This window comes from Episyrphus balteatus, chromosome 1 (assembly GCF_945859705.1).
Source record: "Episyrphus balteatus chromosome 1, idEpiBalt1.1, whole genome shotgun sequence".
In the NCBI taxonomy this organism is placed as follows: Eukaryota; Metazoa; Arthropoda; class Insecta; order Diptera; family Syrphidae; genus Episyrphus; species Episyrphus balteatus.
Genome location: NC_079134.1, coordinates 53,100,241 through 53,117,407, shown reverse-complemented (window position 1 = coordinate 53,117,407; position 17,167 = coordinate 53,100,241). Strand labels below are relative to the sequence as shown.

Below are 17,167 nucleotides of genomic sequence, written 5' to 3'. Positions count from 1 at the left end.
CATTTTAAACTTTGTGAAAGTTGCTATAAACGAAACAAAAATGAAATATTATGCCTATTTTGTAGACAAATCGTTACTTGTGCCAATAAGCTTCATTTGTGAATTTTGTATACATTTTTTTTTAATTATTAGAAGAGATTTTGTTTACTTTACTTGTTGTTGATTTTGTTTACGTTTGTTAAAACGTATTTTCTCTGTATTTTCATTCCCTAATTAAACAAATAAATTCGTTGAAAAAATGTTTCGTTCCTTCATTGTTTAATTTATGTTTTATTTGTTTTTTTTTTTACTTTTAACCCACTTCCTTTTTGAAATTGGGAATTTATGGTTCACTTTTTTATTAACTTTTAACCCACTTGGGTGAGTTAAAAGTCCATAATTTAATTGTGGACTTTTAACCCAAATCTATAAAATTAAATATAAATCTTTCTGGAAAATTTTAAAAAGTTGAAAATTGTTATTATCACATTTGTTAACCCTACAAAGCAATGCTGCTGTGATAAGCAATGCTCTTGATAGACGTTTTTTTTTATACAGGAAAATACGTTAACAGTTTTTGCTAAAAATTTTGCGGCCTATAATACAAAACAAGCATTACTGAAGACAAAGAGGACCGGTTGGACCAACGTAAGTTGAATATCCTACACAATGGTATACAGTCTTCTTAAATCAAGAGTTTTGCAGACGGGTACTAGTAAATTTTGGGAAGAAGACATACCCAAAAACTAAGACCAATTTTTCAAAAAAAAAACTTTCGAACTACAAGCGAAATTTTGAAATTCTGGTTTCCATCTTCGAAACTTAAAAAAAATGATACCCAATTTAGGAAGTCCATACCACTTCCTAAAAGAATAGCGATAGCCTTGTATACACTCGGTTCTTCCGCAGAATACCGAAGCGTTGCAAATCTTTTTGGAGTGGGAAAGTGCACCGTCGTCGGCAACATTTTACATGAATTCTGTGAGGAGGTTTGGAAGGTACTACATCCAATCTATTTATCTGCATACCCACTCAAATAAAAGAAAACGTTGAGGGGTTTTCAAAGTTAGGCTTCCCACAATGCTTCGGGGCTATAGGTTTGTAGATTTATTTATAATTAAATTTTAAATACTAAGTTTTTTCTGACAGCAAAATAATCATATTCAGATGGTTGTCACATAGAGATTCGACCCGCCGCGCCGCCGAAAATGCAATAGACTACTACAACTACAAGGATTGGTATTCAGCCGTATTACTTGCTGTTGTTGACTAACAGGTTAAAACATTCCATTAAAGGTCTATTTTCTTTATTAACTTTTTGTAATGAAATTTAGATACAAATTTCTCTAAATCAGTGTTGGCAGCCCCGGGCGTTGTAACGACTCTTCAATTTTCGAAAACTGTTCTTTGACAGTGCACCACCAGGATTCAATACTCAAGGCAATGTCAAAAAAACTTATGCAATGTGAATATACCAGTCGTACTTATTGGAGATTCGGCTTTTAGATTTTTCGCCATTTTAATGAAACCGATATAGTACGTTTCTGACACCAAGGCAGAAAAATTTCAATTTTCATCTTTCCAAGAGAAGAAGAGTGATTGAAAATGCTTTCGGTCACCTGAAAGCCAGATTTCGACGAATTGGAAAGGTGTTGGACAGCCACATTATGAACACAAATCTTATTATAAAAGCCTGTTGTGTATTTCATAATTTTTTGAACTCGCATAGTGATGAAATTAATTATCAGTGGTTGCAACGCTCAACGGAAGATACAAAAAAGGAACAACCAGAGTTCAATTCCATCATAAACGATACAAACCCAACGGCAAATGACATCAGGAATGCAATAAGTAATTTCTCAGGTGAGTTTCGAAGTATACAAAATGAAACCAAGTCCGCATTTTATAAACAAATTCAATATTTATTTTGTACATGCACAAAGTGCATTTAAGGCACTCTTCATCCTTAAAAAAAAGATAATTTAAAAAAAATTATAGTAAAAAAATTAATTCTTATTTTTATTTTAGTGTATAAATTCCACTCCGATGGGGAACAACAAGAAGGTCCAATAATTTTTGTTTTCCTTTCTGCAAGTAAATATTTTCAAACAGCATTATAAATCTACATAATATGTATTTCAGGAACATATGGGAGATGGGACTTACTTGTAGCGATTGGTGAGGTTGTGTATTTTCACCCTGATTTCTCTGAGGAATGTCCTTTGAGGGCGAGAGCCATCTCTTTGAAAATGTGAGAGTTTTTTCGGCTCCCACGGAGCTGGCCAATTTTGTCGGCCCAAATCTCCACCAACAATTCCTCTTCTTCTTGCCGCCACGTCTTTTAAATGAATAATTTGTCAATCGTATAAACCCTGCATTACACTCATATCTTCATATATTACTTTATCTTTTGAAGGATCTTAGAAAATCTATGAGATTTTATCTCATCTTTTGCTTCTGTAGGGCTGTAAAAGTAACGACAAAATGAGTACCCGCATGTATACGTTACTTTTGATACTAGTACCCGCATCAATAATATCGTTACTCGTTACTTTCGTATGTTTCGCATTATTCGCATATTTCGTATGTTTCGGGTGTTTCGCATGTTTCGTTACTTTCGTTACTTTCGCATGCTTCGTGTGTTTCGTACATTTCGTATATTCCATGTCTTTCATACGTTTGGTATGTTTGGTATTTTAAGTAGGTATGTTTCGTACATTGGTATAAGGGTGTAAAAATTTTTTTTTTGAAAAAAACCAAAAACAATTTCTATAATCTAAGCTACATTTTAAGGTCATAAACATTAAAATTAGTTGCGGCATTCTCATGTAATAAGAGTTTAAAGGTAGCTATATTGAATTTTTTTCGTTTTTTTTTTAATCAAACGTGGAAACTTTTTTGATTTTTTTCCAAATTTTTAGACAAAACTTGAGTAATTTTTTGTTTATATTCTTTCAGTAATCTTATCACAGTTCTTTAGAGACCTTTATTTCAAAAGTGCAACGCGCAGATCTCGAAGTATTAACACTTCAATACAACCATGTCGAACAATTTTTCATTTATTTTTTCTATTGAGAGTGATTTTCAAACCTCGTTTTCTCTGCTTTTTTTTGTGTTGAAAATTTTGCACCGATAATAAACTAATTTTTCGAAAAACCAAAAAACTTTTGTACATTCTTAAGCTAAATATCAACTATTAACACAAAGGCCATAAACAGATTGGTTGCGTCGTGGTGATGAAGTGATGATACCGATATCGAACCGATACGAGATGCGATAAATGCTGTTCAATTCAGAATGTTCTACCGAGGGGAACCGCAAACGAATACGTAAAAAGCGTACTCAGTTTTAGGCAAAATTGCGGAACGCAAATTATCCTCATTCCCGAACACGCCCATGTTTCGTTTCCTCCCGGTCCAAACTTAAAAATTGTCATTGCAGCCAACCTAAAATAAAAAACCATTCAATCATTTCATTCAGTAAAATTCATTCCATATTCTCATTCAAAGTTGTCGTCACTCATGTCAGACACCACCTAACCACACACAAGCAAGAAAGTAGTACCTACTTGAAATCAAAAAAAAAAAAAAAAACAAAAACTTAAAACCACGAATAAAACCAAAATTGTAATTATTTGTTTGAATCAAACTAAAGAATAAAATAAATTAAACAAATCAAACAAAGGAAAAGAAAAATTCTTTTTATTAATTACAAAAGGAGAAAACAGAATACAAGTACGGCTACGCCCCAACAGATGCAGTGTACCATTTTGTTTTTGTTTCACATTTCGTATACCTATCCAAATTGGTATTCTAATTGGAATGTATCTACACTACACTCAAACACACTTTCACATATCTCACTCCCACATGTCCATAAAAAACAGGTACGAAAGAGAAAGAAACAGAATTCTTATTTACCCGTTTTGATATACATACACAAAAACAGAACAACAAAATGGTAAAATACATAAATGATGATACCGAACCGATACGAGATGCGAAATAATGCGCACACGACAAATGCAGTGTACCATTTTGTTTTCGTTTCGCATTTCGTATATCCAATCCAAATTGGTATTGGAATTGGAGTATCGTCGTTACTAGTATGTTCCGTATTTTTCGTATGTTTCGCACGTTTCGCACGTTTCGTATGTTTCGCATGTTTCGTTACTTGTTCAGTACTAGTAACGAAACATACGAGTAACGAAATTATTTGGGCAGTAACGTTTCGTTACTCGTTACTGAAGTGAATACCCGCATTTAAGTAACGAATACAAACGGTTTCCTACAGCTATACTTCTGGGGGCAAATCTTTCAACATGGAAAGTGCAGTCCGCAAAAACAATTCATCGTTTTCATCATCACCCGCTGCATCGCTTGTTTCATCTGCTCTTCAACTTTAGAAATGGTACATATTGCCGAATTTCTCACAGAGGCCATCAAATGGAGTTTTCTTTTTTTTAGGTGGCGTAGTTGATGCAGTTTCTTCGATAAGCATATCGGATATGACATCATCATCTGTGCAAGCACGAGGAGGAGATGACGAAGAAAGTGCTTCATTTTCATTCCAACGTGTTCTGTAATAAAAGAAACATCATGAGAAATTTTATTACGATCAGTTTCAGTTACAAAAAAAAGTATTTCCTGAAAAAAAAACCAAAGGGCATTTTACTGTGTTACTTTTTTAGCTCGGTCTCGGAGAGCTCTGAGCGCCAAAATTACATTTTTTTAGCTCTGAGCACGTTCAGGCTTCAGGGCTCGATCGCTGAGCTCGGAAAAAATTAACCGAGCACATCGAGCGAGCGCGGCTAAATTCAGTAAATTTTTGTAGAACTAGATTAAAAAAAAAACACAAAATCAAAACAATGGCGATAGCGGGTGAAACTGGTTGCTCGCCCAGCGAAGGTAAGGAAAATTACAAATTATTTTAAGGTGATTATATTTATTTTTATTAATCCTTTTATTGCTGGGGTGAAGTGGACAAAGGAAACGACTATCTTTTTAATCTATTTAGAAAAAAAGAACAAGTTCGGACAGATACCGGTGTAAAAAAATAGCGATCTCGGAAATTTCCCGGGAGGTGAATTTGGCATTTGGCATCAACTTATCTTATGACCAAATTCAGGGGCGGACTGGGACTTTTAGGAAAAGGGCCACAAAATACTTAGGTATATAATTATTTACTTACTCGAAATATTTAAAAATAAAAGTTGATATGCAGAAACAGTTTTTTGATATTTGTTTATTATTCTTTTCAACAATTTTCAATTTTATTTTTTCAGTAAATCGCTTTTTTCTGCCAGTAAGTTTAATTATGTAGTATCATTGGAAATATTTTTTAAAAACTGAAACTCTGCTGACATTAACATTGCTGTTAGATGATCTTGCATGATCTTGCGTCATAGTGTTTCTCAAACGATTTTTGATATATTTTAATTTTGAAAAGACCTCTCACATTCAACTTGCGTACATGATAAGGTCATTATCAATTTTTAATGCAAGAAAAACATGTTTGTATGTTTTTAAATTAAAAGAATAACGCTGCCAAACGTTTTTTGTTTTTAATTGTTGGTGTTCCTCCTTCCGAATACGTTGGTGCGTGTGTCGATAATCTTTCATGCCCTCCACGAAAGTGTGCCTTTCATTTTTTTTTCCAAACACTAAACGAACAGAACAGGTAATTGTTTGAATCCGAGTTCGTCAACCATTTTCTGGTTATGTTATACCAAAGATTTTGCTGGAAACTGGCAAATTATCGTCTCCAAATGGTTGATGTGGGTGAAATTCAAAGAAGCTCTCTAAAAAATTAGAATTGGGTGCCGATAAAAAGTTAAGTGTGGTGATGTGCATTGATTGAGATTAAGTTGATGTTTGGGATACTCGATTTGAACAAGAGGCGATTTCATCGCTAAAGTCGGTGTTTTCTTGAGTTGAGATTTGGGAAACGCGATGTGAACAAGAAGTGATATCATTGTAAGAGTGGGGATTTACTTGATTTGGTGATACACGATTTGAACGATTTGAAGGAGCGAATGCATTATTAGAGTCTGGGTTTTTTTTTTTGAGTTAATGTTTGGGACTCTCGATTGAACAAGGAGCGAACGCATAAACGCATTATTAGAGTCGGAACTTTCATGAGTTAATGTTTGGGATACCAGATTTGAGCAAGAAACGATCTCATCGATAGAGTTGGGATTTTCTTGAGTTGATGCTTGGGACACTCGATTTGAACAAGGAGAGAACAAATTACACGGTGTAACACTCAAAATATACGCGGGCGGAGACCTATCAGGTTTTGTAGAGCTAGTCGCACTGAATACGAAACGGTATTTGAAAATCCGCTAACACCCCCAAAATCTGGAGTTACGGGCAAAAAACGGTTTTTTGGGCCTTCACCCATTGAAAAAATTCTAGCTTCGACTATTTTTTACCCATTTTCGATTTTTTTTATAGTTTCTGATAGAAGATAAATATACCTTTTTAACAATGTATAAAACATGTAACTCGGTTAAACCACTTAGAATTTATAAGATGTCAAAGTTCAAAAATTCAATTTTTTTTGTCATTTGCCCAACTTCGGCATCAATTTAAAGTACATATATGTTTTCAAAACAACATGCTATTTAAAAAATATATTCTAAAACTATATCTATTTCCCAATTGATCGATGTATTTTTTATGAAAATCACTTCAAAATTGGCTTAGAAAAAAAAAAATTTTTCGATTTCAACCCAGATACAGAAATTCGAACTTTTAGGTATAGAACAAAAATGTTGTTTCGGCACGTAGAAGGATAAGTTGGACGCCAGGATTTGATGAAAGGTTTTTGTAGAGGAGCTCAATACAAAAATTTTTTTTTCTTTAAGAGGGGGGTCTATCTCCCCCCGTTTAGGTGGGAGGGGAGTTTTTCTAAAAAAAATTATCAAAATAAAAAAAAATTATTAAAAAACAACGGCAACACTTACAGTAATAAATGATACCATTTCCAAAAAGCAAAATTGTGCATTTGATTCTAATTTTTAAATCAATATAATATTACCAATAGTTTTTGAAATAATCGATTTCAAAGTTAAAAATAGGGGAAAAAAATTTTTTTAAACTCATTTTATACTATTTTTGTCCAGACTGCGAATTTTAGTAAAAAAAATTACTCACAAAGAAAACTGCCTCAATTGATTCTTTATCGAACAGTGAAAACTATATGTTTCTATGTTTTCTAGTTTTTGGGAAAATTGAAAAATTATTTTATCAGATTTTTCTTTTTTCAAAATATTTTTTGTTTTTATTTGTTTTTATCAATTTTCTCAAAAACTAGAAGACATAGAAACATATAGTTTTCACTGTTCGATAAGGAATTAATTGAGGCAGTTTTCTGTCTAAGTAATTTATTTACTAAAATTCACAGTCTGGACAAAAATAGTATAAAATGAGTTTTCAAAAATTTTTTTTCCCCTATTTATAACTTTGAAATCGATTATTTCAAAAACTATTGGTAATATTATATTGATTTAAAAATTAGAATCAAATGCACAATTTTGCCTTTTGGAAATGGTATCATTTATTACTGTAAGTGTTGCCGTTGTTTTTTAATAATTTTTTTTTATTTTGATAATTTTTTTTTAGAAAAATGCCCCTCCCACCTAAACGGGGGGAGATAGACCCCCCTCTTAAAGAAAAAAAATGTTTGTATTGAGGTCCTCTACAAAAACCCTTCATCAAATCCTGGCGTCCAACTTATCCTTCTACGTGCCGAAACAACATTTTTGTTCTATACCTAAAAGTTCGAATTTCTGTATCTGGGTTGAAATCGAAAAATTTTTTTTTCTAAGCCAATTTTGAAGTGATTTTCATAAAAAATACATCGATCAATTGGGAAATAGATATAGTTTTAGAATATATTTTTTAAATAGCATGTTGTTTTGAAAACATATACTTTAAATTGATGCCGAAGTTGGGCAAATGACAAAAAAAATTGAATTTTTGAACTTTGACATCTTATAAATTCTAAGTGGTTTAACCGAGTTACATGTTTTATACATTGTTAAAAAGGTATATTTATCTTCTATCAGAAACTATACAAAAATCGAAAATGGATAAAAAATTGTCAAAGCTAGAATTTTTTCAATGGGTGAAGGTCCAAAAAACCGTTTTTTGCCCGTAACTCCAGATTTTGGGGGTGTTAGGGGATTTTCAAATACCGTTTCGTATTCAGTGCGACTAGCTCTACAAAACCTGATAGGTCTCCGCCCGCGTATATTTTAAAACCTCATTTTTGTAACACCGTGTTATTAGAGTCGGCGTTTTCTTGAGTAGATGTTTTGGATATCAGATTTTGAGCATGAAGGGATTTCATCGTTAGAGTGGGGGTTTTCTTGAGTAAAGGTTTGGGATATCAGATTTGAGTAGGAAGAGATCTCATCGTTAGAGTCGGGATTTTCGTGATTTAATGTTTTGTATACCCCATTTGAGCAAGAAACGATATCATCGTTAGAGTTGGGGTTTTCTTGAGTTGATGTTTGGGACACTCGATTTGAACAAGGAGAGAACAAATTATTAGAGTCGGGGTTTTCTTAAGTAGATGTTTTGGATATCAAATTTGAGCAAGAAGGGATTTCATCGTTAGATTCGGGATTTTATTGAGTTGATGTTTGGGATACCCGATTTGGGCAAGAAGCGATCTCATAGTTAATATTTGGAAAATCTTTACACAGAGTTTTAAGTTTTGATGTCCAGGACTATTTTGTTCTACAAATTAATTTTCTGGGACGCTGATATCTTTTTCTTGATAAGAAGATTCTGATGTTATCTGCAATAAATAAATTCTTCCATATAATCAAGAAGTAAGTATATTTTTTAAATGAAACTTGACATTTTTTGAAGCACCTTACAAAAAAACTAAATGAAAAGATCATATCACTTTAATTTAATCCATCTACACTAATCAACCGTGTGATATTTTTTAATTCCAGCTGAAATGTAAGGTGGAAAAATTTAAAAAAAAATTGGAAATAATTCTTGAAAAAATCCCTTAATTTTTCAGATTTTTATTCTGACTCCTAACACCCGATGTAAGCACTTGAAGGTTTTTTCTTTTTGATACGGAAACTTCGGATAAACCGAGCTTTAGAGAGACCTGAAGAAAAAGCGAAGACGCCAAGACTCTTCTGTTGAAAGCCGTCACAGAGAAACGATGGCTTTGTCTGATAGGTGCCTGTGGATAAAATGTGATAGTGTAAATAGCGTTTTTTTTTTTCAAAGAAATCTATTCGGAATTTCGCTCAAATGTCACTGTCAAACGCAAAAAAAAAAAAGTGACGTTTCTAAACTCGGTGAAAAGGTAAACAAACCAAATTTTCAAAGACGCGCGCAAATTAAGAGAATTCTTTTGCTTGTGAAAATCGTTCTCGTGCTGTTAAAAAGTTTTTTTTTAAACTAAATTCTTTACTTTCTATTTCTCGAAAAGTGTTAAAATTATTCAAGAATAAAAATTCCTCACTATTGCTGCATTAATGAATGCAATAGCATAAGTTCCAATGTGCCAGGAGATAGTGTTGGATTCTTTATGTTTCCAAGCGTTCGGACACGAGGAACCAAACTGGCGGAATTGGCCAACGAAAGAAGAAATCGTTGGTTTAAAGCTATTAATAATAAAACATTGAACACAAAAAGTCTGTTCAGCGAGGATTTTTCTAGATCAGAACAGGACAGCACAGCACAGTTTCGTGCGAAACGTCAGATCAAGTTAGAACAGTCATTTGAACGTCAGATGTCAAAATAAAAAAAAAAAAACAAATTGTAAATTATATGAATTTTTTGCTTATCGGTTCTCGTTACTTTTATCTATTTTTTGAGTTTTTACTGCGGAAAATATAATTAAAAATTGTTTTTAGTTAGAAAAACCACGAGCACCAGAGAAATATTCGCACAATTAAATCAAAACAAAAACAAAAAATGACAGCTTTGCTTTTGACACTACTCTCGCATCTGTTCTAACCTGATCTGACTCAAAAGCAAGAACAGAAAATCCTGTTCTAAACTGTTCTAGTTTTGTCAATGAACAGGAAACTAGAACAGTTCAGCACAGAAAAAATCTCAATGAACAGCAAAAAGCTGTACTTTTCTGCCTAGAACAGTCCAGCACAGCGTCAGTGAACAGACATAAAAAGTGCTCGTATATGTTCAAAGCATTTTATTTCTGGTGACTAAACTTATTTGTTCAGTGGAATACTTGTAAGATTCAATTTTTTTTTTTTTTTATTAATAGGTAAGTGTGCCCGACTTAAGGATAACCAAAACCCTGACTGGGTTCCTAGCTTGAATCTAGGATACAAAACAGTTCCACTTGTTCCCGAAAATATTTTGAGGACCCAACCAAAAGGAAGTAAAAATGTGGATGTCAAAAGCGTAGAGACAAAAGGTAAGGTATTGAATCTATCTCAGCTCCATTTTAAATTTCAGAATCCATTCCTGGAAAGTAATTCAACAGTTTTATCTCCAAATTTGATAAGCTCTGCACTATAAGAGGAATTTAGGAGCTGATAAATGGTGATTCTTCTGATAAAGGAGAATGGGCATTTTGGACGTTGGGCGGCCATCAATGAAATTGGTATAAAATGAAAGAACTATAAATTAGGAAAAACTTTTGTTATTGTGGTTTTGCTCTACTGCATTAAGAATGTGAGATATTGCAATATTAGTATTGCTAATCCATCATTCAATATGTGAAGGCCAAATTGAATTAAATTTATATTTTTAATATAAAATATGATGCTCTGTCATTTTCCCTAAGAATTACGATAATTATCTTGAATATGCGACCAATAGAACTCATAATATAAGATTTTAAATCCAGCAACTTCGATATTTTGTTCAAGAGTTTTGAAACGATTCAAATTAAACAAAAAATTGAATAACAAAACTCAAAAAATTGTCTCGTATTGTTATTTAAAAAAGCTTACAGTTTGGGTTTTATTGGTTGGATACTCAAGATAATAGTCTTCAGGCTCAGGAAAAATGACAGAGCATCATATTTTGGACTTAAAATAAATATTTAAATTACAACATTGAGACAATCTGCATAAAGTGTTAAATGCAAAAATGCATTTTATCCGTTAATGAAGTACGTTCAGAAAAAACGCAACGCTCTCGTCTCGTCGTCTCGCAATATTGTAAATCAGGCATTATTCCGTTCTTACAACTTATGATTAAAATATATTTATAACTCCTTAAAAATTCAAAATTCGTTGTCGAAATTTTGTTATGAGTTGGGCATACGACATTCAGTTATAATTTCATCCCTCTAAACAATTATATAACTCCTTTAAGATTTAAAATTCGTTTTCGAAATTTTGTTATGAATTTTTCTCTGATATAATTTTAATTTTTGTTTCCTTAATTTTAGAAAATGTCTCGGCTAACATTATGGCTCCTGAGAACTATGGTGCATACCAAGATACCGCATCAGAGGAATTGGTTCTTGATAATGTTTTCGAAGAAAATGCTAGTGCCAAGAGGGGAGAAAACCAATGTTTGGACTTTTCTCATCAGGAAGACATGGATCAACTCATGTTAGTAACAGAAAACGAGGAAAATGGGAATGACGATTCATATGTAGAAGAGACTTCTTCTTATACTGTTGGTATGTACCTTAAAATAAAAAATAAAACAAATATAAGTAATACTTACGCTGTCCAGGAACTCAAACTGATCTGTGGATGATTGAGATAGATGACTCTCAATTAAAGTTAAAAGAAGTTCAATTCACTTTGGATCTGAGGGATGCCAAGATTGCTGCTTTACAAAAACAACTAGAGAACACTAAAATGGGAATCGAAAGTTTTAGAAACGATGATGTTAAAACAAATTACTTTACAGGCTTGCCCCTTTTCCTTACCCTTTTTACTTTATATAATGCTATAGAATCTAATATTCCTTTTTGTTTATTAAAAAATTTAAATAAATTTCAGGTACTTATCCTTACTCTTGTAAAGCTTCGTCTGAATCTGCCTTTTAAGTTGCTTGGGTACATTTTTGGAATTTCTACGCAAACTGCGTCAAAGAAATTCCATGAATGTATCCTGGTACTAAACATGGAGATGAATGCTTTTATAAGATGGCCAGATAGGAACGCCAGGACTTATTTTACACCAAATAGTTTTAAACAACTATTCGGTGATAGGCTTGCGGTGATCATCGATTGTTTTGAAATCCGTATTGAAATGGTAAGCTCATTTTTTTGTCGATCAAACTTTTTGTAATAAAGTCATATTAATCCGCAGGTGAGCCATTGGCAAGAGCAGCGTTCATCGTACAAGAGTTCTGAGACTATAAAATATCCTATCGGAATATCACCAAGTGGAAATATAAATTATATTTCCAATGGATTTGGTGGTAGGACGAGTGATAAATTTATAGCTGAGAACTCTGACTTCTTGAGTTACATTGGGCCTGGAGACATAGTTCTTTCGGATAGAGGATTCCTCATTAGAGAAGCTGTCGAAAGAAAAGGAGCAGAGTTGAAGACACCTGCATTTATGGAAGGAAAGCCGCAGTTAGGACCCGATTCAGTTGAGTATTCCAAAAATTTATCATTAGTTAGAATACATGTTGAAAGAGTTATAGGAAATCTGCGCCAAAAGTACACTATTTTATCTCATTTTCAGCCCATGACAACAATTTCCAAAAGGATCAACGAAGACGAAGTGTATTATGATGCTTGTGCGGACGTGTTGCGGATTAGTAAATCTTACCCCTTCGGTAATTCCTTCCACATTAAATGAATAAAAATATGTTTTTTTTTAAATTTTTTTTTATTGTATAAGAACTTTGTAAATAATTTTTTGTCAACTTTAGTATAAGTATATTTTTTAATTGTGTAACTTTGTAAATATTTATTTCTTTAACATAATTTTAAATAAAATATGGAAGTAAATAATATGTCTTAAATTAGTTAATAAAAAAAATATGCAAAATTAAATAAAATTAGCGTGTTAATTCATGGACGGAATAGATAATTAGAAAACATTAAAATAAGTTAAGTAAAAAAAGGAAATGTTAGCATATTATACAAAACAAAGAAAACTACAATGGAAAATACTAGTACATAAACAAAAATCAATACCAAAACATTAGTATATTTATATACAACTCAAAACAAATCCAAAACTAAACAACAATCTTAAAATACCTATAACTAAACAACCATAAATAAATAAAAATAAACAAAAACAATTCACCAAATATAAAGTAACAGTTAAACAATATTACAAACACACACAAAAAAAACAAACATTCATTCATTTGCAGACCTTGTATAGACAAATCCCATTAATTCGGGGAGTAAAATATTAAAAAAGTATCTATCGCTCTCCAGCATATTGATTTTCATAAAATTTTCATCTCTTTCTACCTTAATGACAATTTTTGATTTTGGTGAAAAAATGCTAAAATAGCCAAACCTAACATTTAAAATATGAATTTGCAATTGCATTTGGAAATAGTATTGGTGGTCAACATTCATTAAATAATCACAGCCATTTTTTAATATGCATGCGCCTTTCTTCAAAACGGAGTCGATGTCCTCTCCGTTGCGTAAATTGAACGGACATTTCACTTCGACTGGGATTTTGCCACAACACTCACATTCAAAAATGGAGTCCGGAGTCGCAGCGTAAAAGCTCTTTTCCTTTAGTATGAAGATTCCGCAGGCAGTCATTTTTGAATTTAAATGCGTTTTCCTAAGAAAAGCTTCTACATACTTAACTGCCTGCTTTTCTGTGCGTTTGCCATAAGCTGTTGCGGCTGTCGAAAAAGTTTTCGGTTCGCAGATCTTCGACAACAGACTCATGGCAGGAATATTTTTATTTGTTCTACACACTTCCTTGAACACTGACGCAGTCACTCTCCCGATTCGAAGTTTTTGCCAAATATTATCGGGAGATTGGCTTTGTAGCCTGGTCAGCTTCTCAATTCTATCTGCAGATTGAGGTGAAATTGAAAAATTTAAATTTTTCCCTAACTCCAACAGACTTTCTTTTGAATATTGTCTATATTCTACTTTAAACAAATTCGCAAAGTAAAACTGGACTAAAAAAAAGTTGTTTCAGAATTGTCCAGGACGAATTCATCATAGCAAGTGGCCGCTGCAGGTAGGTATGCGCTATTAATACTTTTTAGCATTTCTAGAGCCTTTTTGTCGTCGATGTTGGGACGACAATTTGGCAATGGGTTTGATGGCGGTTGCTTCTTGAAGTCAATGGCGCGAATTTCAGATTGAAGCATATTTTTTACTGGGGCTTTGCGCCAATAACAAGCCACATCTGTTACTGATATCTATAATATAATCTTTTATTAGACCTACTTTAAATGAGAACATTTCACATAACAAAATTCTATTGTGTGTATTGTGTTCTGTGTGAAAATGTATGTACGGTTTCGATGTGTTATTTTGTATAGTTATAGTTATTTTATATAGTTATATATGTTATATATATACATATATATGTTTTTCATATCACCTCACAAGTTTTGAAGTTGTGAATACAAAATTAAAGTTTTTTACTTGTTCAAAAAAAGTAAGAATTTATTGTTTCAAAATGAAAAATTAATTAAATTTATTCTTAAACTTTTCTTTGATTAAAACGGAATCGTTTTCGTTTTTGCGGGGAAAAAATTAATTCAAATTAAAGAATTATATAACAAGCATACTAGACTTTAAAGATTAGCATAGAATATTTATTTATGAGGCGATAATAATGAGTTAGATCTTTTAAATTAAGTGATCGTTTTTGTAAAACATCATTAAAGGCAGAACTATAATTGGCGGATGGAGTCGGATGCTAATGTCAATTGTTGTTGTTTTCCATAAGTTTTCATCCGACGAGTGCGGTGTCGAGCGCACTCGTCGGATGAAAACTTATGGAAAACAACAACAATTGACAGTAGCTCCCGACTCCATCCGCCAATTATAGTTTTGGCTTAAAAGTTGCTTTAGTTCTATAAATACTTATTTATTAATACTTATTTTCAAAGAGATTAGAAAATTGTGTAGTTATGAATTTTAGTATTAATTGGTTGTTGTTTGTTAGTGTTAATTGTTAATAAAATTTAACTATTTCTTACGCTTTCTGACGAACAACCACTGGCAATGCTCTGGAGACCAAATAAAATTACACCGATGTGGGTGCAAGTCTCGTACAACCCTGCTTTGCATTGGCAATGAGCAGAATCAACTGTTCCGTCATTGTCAATTATGACCCACGCTTCAAGGGGTTTTTCGTTCAGTCGCTGAGAGTGAAGTACCTGCAGAATTTATTTAAAATTTTAGTTGGAAAATTAATTACATTTTATAGATTTTATTAATTACCTTTCCTAATACTACATATAAGCTAGATTTTATTGTGCCGCCAAGTTCCTTCAGCCATCCTCCTCTGAACAGTTCGTCCGCTTTTGTAAGGCTGTTGCTGTTTTTATGAAAGTTTCCAGTATATGCCGATGTACCTGTAATTAGAAATTCATATATTTTAGAAAAAGTAACATTAAGAGGAAATTCTTTCGATTTGAAAGAAAACAAATATGGATCCTTCCCAACGTCTTCTATTTTGTAGATATAACGAGTTTTCGTTAATGGATCCAAATTTTTAGCATATTGGGAAAGCTCCATTTTTGTCAAAAAACTTATCCGTATATATCAGTTGGTTTTTGGTTATGAAGATATATAATATTGGTGGTTGTCTGAAAAGAAATGTTTAACATTATGTCATATAACGCCAATCTTAAATTAATTCTTTACAAAAATTAATATAATAATAAATAATAATTTTTTAGAGCAGTTCTGATTATCGTAGAATCTTGAAACTTGGTAGAATAGTAAAGCTAGCAAGTTATACCAAATACAAAATTTTAAATTTGAGAATTTTGGATAGGGGGTGTGGCAATTGCCCATTTCTGCTGAATTTTCATCAAATATTATAGAGCATTTCTAACTGTCGTAGAACCTTAAAACTTGGTAGAATGGTAGACCTTAAATTGCAAAATTTGGTTAATTTTTTTTTTTGTTGATAATACTGTTGCAGTTTAGCATTTTTCTGACTTGCTAAACAATAAGCAAACACAAAAAAATACAACAAATAATTTAGAAGCCATTTTAAATAAGATGCAGAGGAATGACTAAAGAAGAAAAAAGTGTGCGTTAATTTTGAGCAGGGGTTTATATATATATATAAACAATTTTAGCTCGTTTCAAGTTATTAGATTAGATAGATAGATAGATTAGATATGTTGACTTATAGGGTCAGTTTTTTAGATATAGCTTCTTATGAAAAAAGTTTGATTAGATTATTACATCTATCAAACACAGTTTCTAAAAAGGTATAATACATCTTCCTAGAACAAGATGTTCAGTCAGAACATTCAAGCTTTTTGTTGTTTGTTTTAAAACCCAAAAAATAGGACGCTTGCCCTGACTGAACCCTTGATCTTAGATAGATGTATTATATCTTTTTGGAAACTGTGTTTGATGGAGGAAATAACCTAATCGCATTTTTTTCTAAAGAAACTATATCTAAAAAACTGACCCCATAAGTCAACAAAAACATCCTTATTTCACAAACGAAAATACATAAAGATGTATGTATTGACTTATAGGTCAGTTTTTTAGATATATAGTTTTTTAGATATTATCTCTATTAAACACAGTTTCCAAAAAGGTATAATACATCTTCCTAGAACAAGATGTTCAGTCAGAACATTCAAGCTTTTTGTTGTTTGTTTTAAAACCCAAAAAATAGGACGCTTGCCCTGACTGAACCCTTGATCTTAGATAGATGTATTATATCTTTTTGGAAACTGTGTTTGATGGAGGAAATAACCTAATCGCATTTTTTTCTAAAGAAACTATATCTAAAAAACTGACCCCATAAGTCAACAAAAACATCCTTATTTCACAAACGAAAATACATAAAGATGTATGTATTGACTTATAGGTCAGTTTTTTAGATATATAGTTTTTTAGATATTATCTCTATTAAACACAGTTTCCAAAAAGGTATAATACATCTTCCTAGAACAAGATGTTCAGTCAGAACATTCAAGCTTTTTGTTGTTTATTTTTAAACCCAAAAACAGAGGACGCTTGCCCTGACTGAACCCTTGATCTTAGATAGATGTATTATATCTCTTTGGAAACT

General features: G+C 32.2%; 2 protein-coding genes across 2 annotated transcripts; one reads left to right on the top strand and one right to left on the bottom strand.

Annotated features, from left to right (window-relative positions):
- The first annotated feature begins 4,846 nt into the window (after window positions 1-4,846).
- Window positions 4,847-12,252, top strand: LOC129921018 (uncharacterized). The gene is made up of 6 exons (XM_056002632.1): window positions 4,847-4,886; window positions 10,138-10,179; window positions 10,246-10,398; window positions 11,383-11,619; window positions 11,676-12,202; window positions 12,244-12,252. The coding sequence occupies exons 1-6, from the start codon at window positions 4,847-4,849 to the stop codon at window positions 12,250-12,252; spliced, it is 1,008 nt and encodes a 335-aa protein (XP_055858607.1).
- A 2,779-nt stretch (window positions 12,253-15,031) lies between these two features.
- Window positions 15,032-15,732, bottom strand: LOC129920706 (uncharacterized). The gene is made up of 2 exons (XM_056002244.1): window positions 15,346-15,732; window positions 15,032-15,281 (listed from the first exon to the last, which is right to left on the bottom strand). The coding sequence occupies exons 1-2, from the start codon at window positions 15,640-15,642 to the stop codon at window positions 15,087-15,089; spliced, it is 492 nt and encodes a 163-aa protein (XP_055858219.1). The 5' UTR covers window positions 15,643-15,732; the 3' UTR covers window positions 15,032-15,086.
- Between the last annotated feature and the right edge of the window lie 1,435 nt (window positions 15,733-17,167).

Bases quoted from the DNA above. Each gene is read 5' to 3' on its own strand.
- LOC129920706 (XM_056002244.1), bottom strand. From the start codon at position 15,642: ATGGAGCTTTCCCAATATGCTAAAAATTTGGATCCATTAACGAAAACT. The intron at 15,282-15,345 runs GTAATTAATAAA...TAAATTCTGCAG, and splicing joins TATATGTAGTATTAGGAAAG to GTACTTCACTCTCAGCGACT.
- LOC129921018 (XM_056002632.1), top strand. From the start codon at position 4,847: ATGGCGATAGCGGGTGAAACTGGTTGCTCGCCCAGCGAAG. The intron at 4,887-10,137 runs GTAAGGAAAATT...GTCAGTGAACAG, and splicing joins TGGTTGCTCGCCCAGCGAAG to ACATAAAAAGTGCTCGTATA. The intron at 11,620-11,675 runs GTATGTACCTTA...TACGCTGTCCAG, and splicing joins GACTTCTTCTTATACTGTTG to GAACTCAAACTGATCTGTGG.